General features: G+C 40.0%; 1 protein-coding gene across 2 annotated transcripts in view; it reads left to right on the top strand.

The window, feature by feature from the left end:
• Positions 1-12,609, top strand: part of MTHFD1 (methylenetetrahydrofolate dehydrogenase, cyclohydrolase and formyltetrahydrofolate synthetase 1) — a 40,769-nt gene that overhangs the window by 22,879 nt on the left and 5,281 nt on the right. For both annotated transcript variants that reach the window (XM_035551142.2, XM_050711271.1), the window contains exons 16-25: positions 1,787-1,889; positions 3,096-3,172; positions 4,132-4,272; positions 7,261-7,329; positions 7,857-7,968; positions 8,168-8,307; positions 8,721-8,762; positions 9,801-9,901; positions 10,709-10,886; positions 11,987-12,094. In XM_035551142.2, the coding sequence (XP_035407035.1) occupies positions 1,787-1,889; positions 3,096-3,172; positions 4,132-4,272; positions 7,261-7,329; positions 7,857-7,968; positions 8,168-8,307; positions 8,721-8,762; positions 9,801-9,901; positions 10,709-10,886; positions 11,987-12,094 (1,071 nt within the window). The remainder of the gene's footprint in view (positions 1-1,786; positions 1,890-3,095; positions 3,173-4,131; positions 4,273-7,260; positions 7,330-7,856; positions 7,969-8,167; positions 8,308-8,720; positions 8,763-9,800; positions 9,902-10,708; positions 10,887-11,986; positions 12,095-12,609) is intronic.

Here is a 12,609-nt window from a genome sequence, read left to right as displayed (position 1 = left end):
ATCCAATGTAAACCTCTTCTGGCACAACTTGAGACCGTTTCTTTGTGTCCTATCACTTGTCAGTTGAGATAAGAGGCTGACTAGGCCAACCAACTAATGATAAGATCATTCTACTAGCATCTGTTTTTTACACAAAGTGTACAAAAGTGTGGCAGTCTGTCTTACAGCACAGATAACGAGTTGAAGCTCCAAGGGGAAGAATCATTGATGTAAATCTATTATGTGCTGTGTGAGTAACGCAGTGGGAGGAGACAAGCGGACTAGTGCCCTTTATTAATAGTGTCAATTTAGTGTCCTTAATGTAGTTTAATAAAAGACCAGAACCAATCTTTGTCTGTCACAGCCAGTGAAAGCTAAAGATGAATAATTTGTATGTGACAGCTATATAGATAATGCAGCACAAAAAAGACAACTTACAAAATTCAGCAAAAAGAGAAGGTAGTGAATTTTTTGTCCTAGCCAGATTCAGCAAACAGGAGAGAAGGGAAAAAAATGCCTGTCCCCTACATCCTTTACTTCTCTTCTCCCCCAAGAAAAGAATTCCCAGTTAAATGAGTGCACCTGTCAGTGAGTCTCAGACCCTGAGGAGATCACAGCTCCTCCAGTCCACAGAAATGAACTTATGCCAACGTGTGTCCCTGGCCTCTTCAAAAATTAGGATTAACAGGGGAATAGTTTTTCCATCGCGCTTGGACCTTCTGGCTACTAAGACAGGCGGGGCTCTGCTAAGCTTATTCCGAGCGCAAACCTGATTGTACAATATTCATGCTCAATCAGTTGCCCATAGGGAGGTCGGGACTTAGGAAGCTAAAACTCTAATTTATTAATTGGCTATAATGTCTCAACCGTCAGAGAATGTGCGGTTTACTTCCACTACCAGGCAAAGCAGCTTTGTCATATTGCTTGGTGTTCTTGATGGACTGCAAGGGAACTCTACCCTAAGCACCCCTCTGGTTATTAACTGTTGAGATGTAGAAGGGATGCTAATACTCAAAAAGCGGATCTTTTTGATGGTATGGTGGGGTTTGTTGTTTTTTGTTTGTTTGTTTTTAATGCTATGCTTGAAGAGGGAGAGAACAGACTTTCTTCTTCCCTGCTGTTCTCCTGGAGAAAATAGGACTTAGCTGTCTAGTTAATTAAAAAAAAAAAAAAAAAGTTTGCTTGTTTATAAATCAGCTCAATCCTTTTCCTCATTTCTAAGCTTGCACTTATATCGGGCTTCTTGAGATAATTCTTCTCTCAATTAAGCAACTTGGCAAACTGCCCATCCTCCCAGTATGTTCAAGATCAGCTTTCTGGGATGCTGACAGCCTTGTGACTGAATTGTTTAATTCCTCCTTTGTGCTGCTTAACCAACATGCTGAAAGCAGTGTCTTTAAACACGTATGCCTGTGTGCAGTGACCCTAGGCAGACTAATGAGAAATGGCTGTAAGCATGTGAGACTAATGGTTAGAACAAGGCGTGTAAGAAACTGCAGAGGTTTCATTCTTAACGATTTCCGTAGATGCCTTACACAAAACTTTGTGATAACCTGCCCTGATGAGCTCTGTTTTCTGCATTGCCCTTTACAAGTTAGCAAGCAGCAAGCTCTGCTTCCAGGTGCACGCTGATACAGATCACTTTATGTTGTGGGACTTAGGAAAAGGAACATCAATAGGACATCTCCTCCTTATTTCTGAATATGCATGTGCTGCTGGCAAAGGCTAATTGCTCTAGTGAAATGTTCATTTCTCTGAATCTTCTCATTATAGTTTTTTTTCTCTTATTTGTCCTTTCGTTCCACAGAAATTAGGCATTAGCAAAACTGATCCTACGGCTTTGACGAAGGAAGAAGTGAACTTATTTGTGAGATTGGACATTGACCCGGCCACCATAACATGGCAAAGAGGTACAAGAGCCATTAAATGGAAGAGTTAGTAAAAAAAAACAAACCATCTTAAAAAAGAGGTTTGCAAGTGTAGCAGGAACCGTGTTTCCGGGGAAGATGGGAAGGACAGCAGGGCTGGCCTCTGCTGAGTGTTTGGTGGGATAAGCGCGTGCAGCTGAGATCCCATTTCTACAGGGTCTGACACAGGGGCTTGAATCCTAATCTTTGTGAATTCAGAGTAGACCTCGCTAATTGGTGCAAGTTTGTGCTTGTGCTTTTGTTGGTCACTGAGAGTTTTGAGTTCAGCAACGGTAGTCAACAGTCTTTTTACCTGACTATCTGAGAAAGCATTGTGAGCAGGGAGAAGGTACTGCTCTGGAATTAAACTCAATTTTAATCTACCCACTTGCTCTGTTGGGAAATGACAGAAAATAAATGCCAGATTTTTAAAAGGTTTTTAAAGGTACCTAAAGTAAGATCAGTCTCTGGTCTGGCTGTATTAGCATTTCACTAACAAAAGGAATTTCAGATAAGGAAAAATTTTATTTAGGTACCATGAGGATTGCTTTTTTTTCTTTTTATGAAAATACAATGTTAAATGTATTCTCCAAAATTTGCTTCATAACCTATAATGGAGCTAAATTAGTCTGCCTCATGGGAAATATTTTATAAAATACTTAGAATTTTTCAAGCAACTAGTAAGAAACAGCAAGTTTAAGCTGGTATTTGATAGTTTGTGTTCCAAAGATAATTTGAGCTAGTGGGGCTCTATGGAACTGTTCTCATTAAATGGTAGATTCTGACCATTTTGTCCTTAAACTTATAAAATGATAATTTTATTTCCTTTGGCTGTAGTAATTTTCTGATTTCATTTTAACTAATGGCGAAAAAGCAACGAAAATTTGAAAAAGCAATTGCAATTATGCTAGCAACTCTGCTTTTCAGAGAGGCTTTGTACTTGTGGTTAATGCACACACAGGTAGGTAGACTCTCTCTGAACGCAATGCAGAATCTGCATGTGACTGTAGTCCATCTTAACAGCATTGCATTTGTGTTTTGGAGAAGAATCGTGCTGATTAGTGCTTGCCATTCTGTAGGAGAAGATGGTTTTCCAAACTGCCATCCTCTCTTCATGCTGATCTATCTGAGTGTTTGTCTCTTACAAACTATAACTATGACTTATGACTTGCAGTGTGACTTCTCATCCTTCTCTCTGCATCCTCACAGTACTGGATACGAATGACAGGTTCCTCAGGAAAATCACTATTGGACAGTCTCCAACAGAAAAAGGCTTTTCACGAACGGTAATTATTCTCCTTTCTTGCATCTTTTAAAAAGTACTTTGAGAAATATGATCCCAAAGCAAATTTCTGTAACTCCAGATGTTTCTTTTTTCTTGTTACACCAGTATCTTGTTAAAGAGAAAATGAAACTAAACTTTGTATTGGTAGTGAATTGAACTGCTTGGTTGAAGGGACTTTTTGCTATCTGTTCCCTTCAGCCCTTTCCTGAACTGGGATGACTGTGGCATAGTAACAGTGGTACACAAATGCTCTCTGCAAATACGATGCCTGGAGATTGCTAATCTTAGCCACTGCACATGGTTTGATTGGGATGCATCTGTCCAAAACCCAACACAGTATCCAAGCTTGTTGTCTGGGTTCATTGTATAATCAACATAGAAAAATGGTCAGTTGGGACTGTGATTTCTCTCATCCTTTAATAACTGTCAAATTAATAGTTCAAATGAGTTGTGTCCAGAAAACCCTTTTTCTATTTACTTGAAAAGGTCTCTAGGGTGCCTAGCTTCAATGGAGGTATCTGTGTTATGTCAGATGAATATGAATTCTACCCTTCATTTCCTATAGAATCAGTTAGGTTTTTGTTGTTGTTGGGCTTGTTTTTTTCTTTTTTCTTTGTCATGTGCTGTACTCTTTTTAGTGATGGCTAGATGAGTTAGTAAGCTCAGTCTTCTAAAATATATTCTGTGTAAGTGTTCTTACATGAATCACTAGTTTATGTGCCAGGAGAGAGTCATATAATAGCAGTGGAATAAGTAGTTTTAACATTATTTTGCAGGAAAAAAAAGGTTTAAAATTGTCAATTTAAATAATTTTATGATTTAAGTACGTTCTGAAAGTAATACTTTAAATTATTCTCACATATATATGTTTGTATTTGTTTTTTATTATAATGCAGATGACTGACCTTTTTTCTGCTAGGGAATCTTGATGAATTCACATTCTTTATTCATCTCTTGCAGGCTCAGTTTGACATCACAGTGAGCAGTGAAATCATGGCAGTTCTAGCACTCTCTGATAGCTTGGATGACATGAAAAGGCGACTGGGCAGAATGGTAGTAGCTTCCAGCAAGAGAGGAGAACCAGTTACAACAGATGACCTTGTAAGAGAGTCACAGTCTTTAAATGCTAACTATCTCTTAGCACTTCTGAAAGTCCTTGGATTGAAAAGCAGAATGATGATACTGTGCAGGAAAGACTTCAGTATGTTGAAAATTAAAGATGAAATCTTGGCCTCTGGAGTTACTGAAGTTTTTTATTTCAGTGTGGCTAACTCGTAACCCAGACACTGTGTGTACACATGTTCTGGGCAGGGACAAAGGGTTCTCTGTGATGTACTGCATGTCAAATTGAAGCTAGCACTATAAGATTAAGGGGGGAATACGTGGTGGCTTCTAGATAAAAAGCATATTTAGAAATGGGAAGAATTCAAAGTGCATCCTGCTGGCCGTCCTGTTTCTCAGGCTCCCTGGAGCGAGGAAAACATTAAGCAGGATCAAAGCCTGGTGCAAATTTAATTACAGATGATGAAATATCTTGTGCTGGGAGACTGTGAATGCTATAAAAGCTGACCTTGTTGCAAATAAGTGCAAGGTCTCCATAAGGCAGTCTTTGGTTAGGGGCACAAATCCCGTATTTCCACTGAACAAAATGCTGAATATAACACTGGTGATGTTTGTTACCAGTACGTAAAACAATCGCAAGCTGCAATACTGTCTTGCAACTGTCCATACAATAATTATTAGCGCAGTTCTTGGTGTTTTTATGGAGTCTGTCAACTGGAACTCTCCCAGACAGTGCTTCAGCATGGTTCAGGGATTAGCCTGTGCCCCAGACGCTTTTTCCAGTAAGTGCTTTGGAGATGGCAACCCTGTCTGGAGAAGGAGAGGAGGGGAATTGAGCTCTGTATGTGAACTGTGCCCTGCCACTTGGCCTCAAGACAGAACAGGTTCAGGACTGTTGCACTAGTCCGCAGAGACATGATACTGGTCTTACTGCTGTCCTGTATAGTAGATTTTTTTCACAACCTGCTATGCAGATGACTCAAAAAGAGCTCTACAAATTAACATGGTGCAGTGTTAATGTTTGTCTTGCATTTTTTGAATAAACTTTTCCTGTGTGACAGAAGACTCCACAGGGTGGGTATCCTGGTCTCTGTTTCCAGCAAAGGTGGAACACAGCACTAAGGCTTAGCCAGCTCTTGCTGTCTGTGAGTTTGGGAAGATAGTTTTGCTTGGTTGAGTGATATTTTTTTTTTGTTCTGTGTTCATCCCATGATAAGTCTGGGAAGCAGTAGATTAGCAGTGTGTCCTGACTGGCCCTGCGGGAAAAGGGTTGGTCTGGGAAGTATTTATCTCTAAGTATCTTGATGTGAGACGTTTGTTGGGCATGAGGAAGGGCATGTGCCAAAGTTCTATAGGCAGTTTTGAGATTTTAGTTCCTGTTGCTAATGTGCTGCCAAGTTTTAACATTAAATACCTGAGTTAACCCCTGTTCTTCAAAACAAAAGTTTCTTTTGCTGCCAATCAATGGAGGCAGATGGAACTTAGGCAGGAAATTGCTTTGTGAGTTTTATGTGGAGTCTAGGTGATAGAAGTATTTTCATATGAAGATAGGTTTTGTTCGTTTGTTTTGAACCTAATTAATTTTGTTTGTCGCAACCGCAAAGTGGAGGATGATACCAGATGTGTCAAACAGGTTCTCAAGTTTTACACATTTGTGCAGATGGTGGCCATTGGCTTGCATGGTTAGGAGTGTGTTACATGCTCCTCGTGCAGGCAGAAACATGGTGATTGCAGAGACCAGACTGGCACAATAAGATGTCCACATCCTTCTGCTGTAGTATAACCAATGTCATGGGTGCATTACCAGGAAGCTCAAAGAAACTGAGAAGAAATGTGGAATCAAAAACTGACTACTGGTTTTTAGAGATAGGGATGTATTGAAGTGCTGCTGACTGACACAGGCCTGAAATGTCGTCATGGAAATCTTGCTCTGTAGCTTTCATTATTCTGGAGATGACTGAAGTTTAAAGCTTATCCATTAAATGTTAACTAAGCTTTCATGTGGCAAGACTGAAATAATGAAACAAAGCAGTGAATGTCTTATAAAAAAAAAAAAATCATATAATTGAATGCTGCAATCCAATTGAAATTAAAAGGGAAGAAAAGGAAACAATGGTTCAAGGTTTTCGTTAACTGCTCTGAATGTTTGGTACAGTAGCCATGATAATAATTCTAGTTACTTTAGCAAAAGCTGGGTGACAACGAGTTCAGTTTTCACTGGACTCTGACCGTTACAAGGTGGACCAAACCATTATTTTTCTCTTCCTCGAACAGATGTGAATCACAAGTGTTCACTTCGCAGGAAGCAGAACTGCAGCAGGGCACACAGCTGCACCTCAGAAGGAACATGGGCTCTGCTGTTTGTCACTGTTTCATGATGCCAGCTTGATCTTTTTCACAAAGGGCTTCACTTTAAAAGTTATATCTGTGCGAGGGAGTTGAGCAGGATGTAGCAGCTAGTTAGGGACACATTCAGGCCATTATGTAGAATATAGCTGCTGAAGTGAGGGGGAAAATATCCAACGTGATTCTACCTGTAAAACCCAAGAACGTTGACATGTGTAACTTTTACACATGTGTTTAGGTACTGCAAAAGAAAGACAGCAATGCTATAGTTGGGGTATTGGGGTGAAGAATGCGGTGCAGTATTTTATCATGTATGAAACTTGTCTTGAAAAACTCTCCCTGCTTTGTTCTACCAGATGGGGCACAATAAACTATACATACCTAAGAGTTACTATTGTTTACTAACCTGCTGAAACAGCAGTTGTTTTTTATGCCTGCACCACAGAGCAAGTTGGCCAAACAAGGTCAAAACCAAGAGGCTGCACCCAGCAGAAATCCTTTTACAAAGATGTAAAAGGCATTATTCCGCCCTGTCCTGAGTAATGTTAGTTACATCTGGAGCAACTGCTGGTTCTGCTTCTGAAAGCTCACCAGGATAAAAACAGAGTCTTGAAACTGCCTAGGAACTGTCTCGATGTCTCTCGACATCTGGAAAGTGATAGCTCTTTTTCTTCCTTTTAGGGAGTGACTGGTGCTCTGGCTGTCTTGATGAAAGATGCTGTTAAACCAAATCTCATGCAAACACTAGAGGTGAGCCACAGGTGGTTTGCTGTATGTGTGTTCACAAAAGAACTACTGGTTTAGTTCGTTTATCACAGTCAGCATGGACTTACTCTGCTTAGAGCTGGAGGTTTATCAGAGTTTCCTATCAAAGATTCAGGACTAGTGTCTGTATGCCACTGGCGTGTGTGATGACACTGAAGAAATGCACTAAACTTCGCTGTGTCTCTTCTGTTGACTCCAATGTCAGAAAACGTTTTGAAAATCTAGATAGCATGAGCACAGGAGAATGGCAAAAAGTTGCTGGGATTTAGCCATCCTTTTCCTAAGTGGGTTAATATCTCCACTTCCGAAGATTATTATAATCTGTAGTCTTTCTTTAGTAATGATAATGAATGCTTGATCAGAGGGCTTTAAGATCTGTCTTTTAAGAATGAATTTCTTTAACTTCAGATACTGTAGTACTTAGCTCTTGAAAAGCTACAGATTTGCTAAATTTTACCCTCTGATTTTATCTCTCTCCCTGCCATTCCCCCATCCCACCCTCCATTTTCTAGGGAACGCCAGTGTTTGTTCATGCTGGACCTTTTGCCAATATTGCACATGGAAATTCTTCAGTGTTGGCAGACAAAATAGCACTGAAGCTTGTGGGTAAAGAGGGTTTTGTTGGTAAGTGTATGGTATGTTTTTCTTGTTGTTTTGTTGGTTTTGCAGGGAAGGATCTGCTTTTTTATCATGACTGTCTTTGTTGTTTTTTTGTCTTAGAAGAAGCTTCTGATTTCTATAATCAGAGCACTGATTTCTCTACCCAGCAACCTTTCACGAGCTTCCTCTTTTTTTTTTCCTTTTGTTTTTTCTTCTGCTCTAGTTACAGAAGCAGGATTTGGTGCAGACATAGGAATGGAGAAATTCTTTAATATTAAGTGCCGTTACTCTGGTCTCCGGCCTAATGTGGTGGTGTTGGTTGCTACTGTCCGAGCTCTGAAAATGCATGGAGGAGGGCCTGCAGTAAGTACCAGACAAGGTTTCATTTAGGCCTAAGAAGCTCTTACTTGTTCCTGTTCAGTCACCTGAAGCCCTGTAGGGTTTGATCTGCTTGTAATTATCTTGAGATCTGCAGTTGTAAAGGGAATCCATATGTCCCTGCTACTTGTAAGCTGCTTCTTTGTAGTATGTTACAGATACATAGCTGCTTATTTTATTGTCCTAATTAAATATGCCAGGCCACTAGTGATATTATCGCAGTCTTTAATTTGTTACATTGTGAGTGCAGCTTCCATTTTTTTTCTATTTCTTTTTTCTTAGAAAGAAAATAAGCTTGAAGTAGAGTGTTGTATCTTGATGCAGTTGTAGAAGAATCAAGTACACATTGCTGTCATGAATAAAAATCTTATGGGGTACCCTCTTTTTTTCTTCCCTAGGTCACTGCAGGGGTACCTTTACCAAAGGAGTACATGGAAGAGGTAACCTTCTTTAGCTGTTGTGACAGTTGACCACCTATTTGCAGTCATTACACAATATTGTCATGCAGTGCGTGCCTGGATAGCTAGTCTGTGTCAATTCTTTAGCTGCCAGGGAAATGCTTCCTCACACAAGCTATAATGTCCTTTTTTTTTTTTTTAAAATGATGTTACTTTGGCTCTGCTCTTTCAAGCATTTATTGTACTTGACCTAGCCAGAGCCTTCTGTTTCTCCTGAGCTCCCACAATTGTCTATGTGCTCAATTTTTCATAGTAATGTCTGCTGAGTGTCCCCTGACCCTCTCAGTATTAGAGTAGTTGCTTGGCTGAAATATTGTCTCTGAAAATATTCAGAGTGCTTGTCTAATTGCTCTCTTCTTAGCAGCAGCAGTTTTTATTCCCCTTCTGCCCTTCCTTTGAAAGCAGCAAGGAAAATGAACTAAAGTCTATGCTTCTATCCTCATGTCTTGAAAGGTTGTGTGTACTTAGATAATTGGTCTGGCTCTCTTTATATGGCTTCAGCTTTTTAACTTCTAGAGTTTCTGTAGGGATTATTCCTTAAAATGATAGGAAGGGATGAAATGTCTGGATTTCCATTAATAATCTCTGATGCTGTGAAACAAATATGTGTAAACTGAAAGCTGTTACCACAAACTTCAAACAAATGTCGTGAAATTCACTGCTAATGATGTTTAATAATTAAAGAGGAATGTGCCACAGGGGAAAATCAGACTTTACTGTGAGGAATTAATGAGCATAGGTATTGACTTAAGAATAACAAAAAGTGATAAAAGGTAATTTCTCCTACCTTGACTTGGCAGTTGAAACCAGCAATCATTAGAAACAGTCAGTCCTTTTCTAGCATTCCATTTGAGATCACGTACTAGTCCAGAGTGTTCAGAAAGCAGCTCTGAAAATTCGCCTTGGTGGTTTCATTCCCTTTCTGACACTTTCATCATGAGCTGTGGATGTAGTGGATTTGGGGCAAAGGTTTCACTGCCCCTCATAAAATGCACTTTCTGCTTGCTGTATTCTTTACAGAATCTTCAGCTGTTGGCCAAAGGTTGTAGTAACCTAAGCAAACAAATCCAAAACGCTCGGATGTTTGGTGTCCCAGTAGTAGTGGCTGTCAATGCTTTCAAGTAAGTGATCCAGGGACTGGAATTGATGCATGGGAATAAAATGGTGATGCTTTATATGCTATGTTGAATGCAAACTCTCTTCTTTTCAGTATTGTCCAGGTTTTGTTTGCAGAAAATAACATTTTGCATTGCTTGAAGATGCTGAATAAATAGAGGAGCTCTGCTCACTCATTTCATGTGCACTCACTAGTTAAATTTAGCTTAAGATCTTATGATCAGTGACTTATCTGCCATCATTTACACCATAAGTGGCCAAATTACTGTGGACAAAAGGTATCTGTGAGGATATAGAGTATAAGTTCATAATAGATGGTGAAGTGCCTGTGCTGTAAACCCCATTGTGTTCAGTGGTCTGCTGCATAGAATAATTGTGCCATGCCAGGAAGCATTTAGGGCTCTGCACGTTGTACTGCAGAGGAAACAATCTGTGTGGTCTTCCCTTATAAGAGCAGAAGGGTTTAGAACTGGTGTGCTAATGCCTTTTTGAGTTTGCTTCTGAAAATGGGAATTGCATTGCTGATATAAGCAGAAAATTCAGAACATGGCTGTCAGTCGTCTTGGCTTTCTGCATGTAGTTCAGGCCTACTTGTTGCTCTCTGTTCCTCTGTGGAGTAACTTCCTTCACTGAGGTGGAGAAGGCTTGCTGTGGATAACCCCTCAGTAAAAATGGCTCCCTGATGGGTGGATGCATCCTGTGATTTCTCTGGACAGAGTTTGAGTCTTGTTGACAAGAATGAGAAATAGAACAAGCTATTCATTTACTGTGCGTACATTCTGGTACAAATACACAGACTTTTCTCCTTACAGAACAGATACAAAGGCTGAGCTGGCCCTTGTAGTACAACTGGCAAAGGAAGCAGGAGCGTTTGATGCTGTCGAGTGCACTCACTGGGCAGAGGGAGGTAAAGGAGCTGTTGCACTGGCCCAGGCTGTTCAGAGAGCATCACAGACACCCAGCAATTTCAGGTTCCTCTATAATGTGGAGGTAAGAGCTTGCACTGTAATGGATGTACTTTGTTTACAAGGTGGAGATTAGCTAGTTTCACTAGCTTAGGTGGCTGAAAGTCACCTGAAAGTCTGCTCTGAGAAACTGAGAAAAAACTTGTTTTTAGAATACAACCTTTATTCCACCAGTCTCAAAGACCCAGTTTGTCAGTTCTTGTTCTTTTGATTACTAAGTGACATATAGTTTATTTCTGACGCTGAAAGATGCTGCTGTGACCTGGCTAGAGATGGTTTCTAATGTGACAGCCACGTTCCAGGTTAGGGGGAAGTTTATTTCATGATCTGAGACATGCATTCCTGTCAGAGCATGGACTGGAACAAGCCTGAACACACTTGCTACCTTACTGGAGAGTTTCTGGGTGCACTTGGTGCTCAGGATGAGAATACAAGAGGCTGTGGAACAGAATATGTCCATTTTTAACTTGTTTCTTTCTCTGCAAATGAGGTTTATGGAGTCACACTACAGGTTGGGTGGAAGTGTGTGTGTGTATTTCTAATGACTTTGTACTTAAGCAAATTTGGCAAATGACTTGGAGGTAATGAAGTCACTGTTATTTCCTAGGTTATGGCCTAAAATCTCCTTTAATAGCAAGCGCCTATTGAGGCACCTAATGAGGTACCTAACGAGGTACAGTTATGTCATTGTGTCTATTTGAGCTTCTAAAACAGATGCTTTCAATTTTTCTTCTTTAACCTGATTTATTTGTGCTTTTATTTAACAGTTAATTTGTATTCCCTCAAATTATTTTTGTCTGCTTTTTGACTTAAACTTGAGAGCAAATACCGATGTCTCTTGCAGGGGCTGGTAATTAACATGTAAGCACAACTCATAAGAAATTGATGTGTATCTTTTGTTTCTGACCGTAGTAAATTAGTTTTGTCCTCTTAACAAGAGCTGCAACAAGATAAATGAAACTTGTTTTGAACCCCCTTAAATTATAGTTTAGCTTTGTTTTACAGCAAATGGGAATACCTCCTGTAGCTGCAGGTGAGCGCAACATATATGAAGGATTGTGAAGCTGCTGTGATGTTATGGCTCTGTGTAGTTGGGCCATGCTGACTTGCCTGTCTTTTTTCCAGCTTCCTGTTATAGATAAGATCAGACTTATTGCACAGCAGATCTATGGGGCAAGTGACATTGAGCTACTTCCAGAAGCACAGGAGAAAGTCACCTTGTACACTAAGCAGGTTAGTTTTTCCGTGTCATCTGCTACCCAGTGATGCTTTTCATTTAAAATGGTTATATTGAACAGTGGTGTTCAAACTCTGTATAAAGGGAATCATCACTCGAAACGTGTCCTTGCCCAGGACTTGTTGAATACCGCTATGGCAAAAGAGTATGAGAAGGTGGTGTGGGAAGGAAGAAACAGAACTCCTCTGGCCCAGTCATATGTCCCTAATACTGTGTGATGGGTGGGAGAATTCAGTGATCTTTACTTTCCAATCCTTCAGCAATTTGGGAATTAGGGAACTACAAATGCTCAGACTGGTTCTAAACAGTCTCTGATTTGATTTATTTATTTTGTCATGTCCCACTGAGTTGTCTGAACTGTTTTTGAACATGTATACCTTTTTGGCAGCCCCAGCTGTATTGGGGGAAGAGTTCCACAACTGATATAATACTTCTTGTGAAAACATGGCTACTTTTATAAATTTAGAACCTGGCGTCTGGTTGTTGATTAGATGCTTTCTAGTTGTTGTAT

Source organism: Cygnus atratus, chromosome 5 (assembly GCF_013377495.2).
Source record: "Cygnus atratus isolate AKBS03 ecotype Queensland, Australia chromosome 5, CAtr_DNAZoo_HiC_assembly, whole genome shotgun sequence".
Lineage (NCBI taxonomy): Eukaryota > Metazoa > Chordata > Aves > Anseriformes > Anatidae > Cygnus > Cygnus atratus.
Note: the sequence above shows the minus strand (reverse complement) of the source record. Positions and strands in the feature narration are given on the sequence as shown.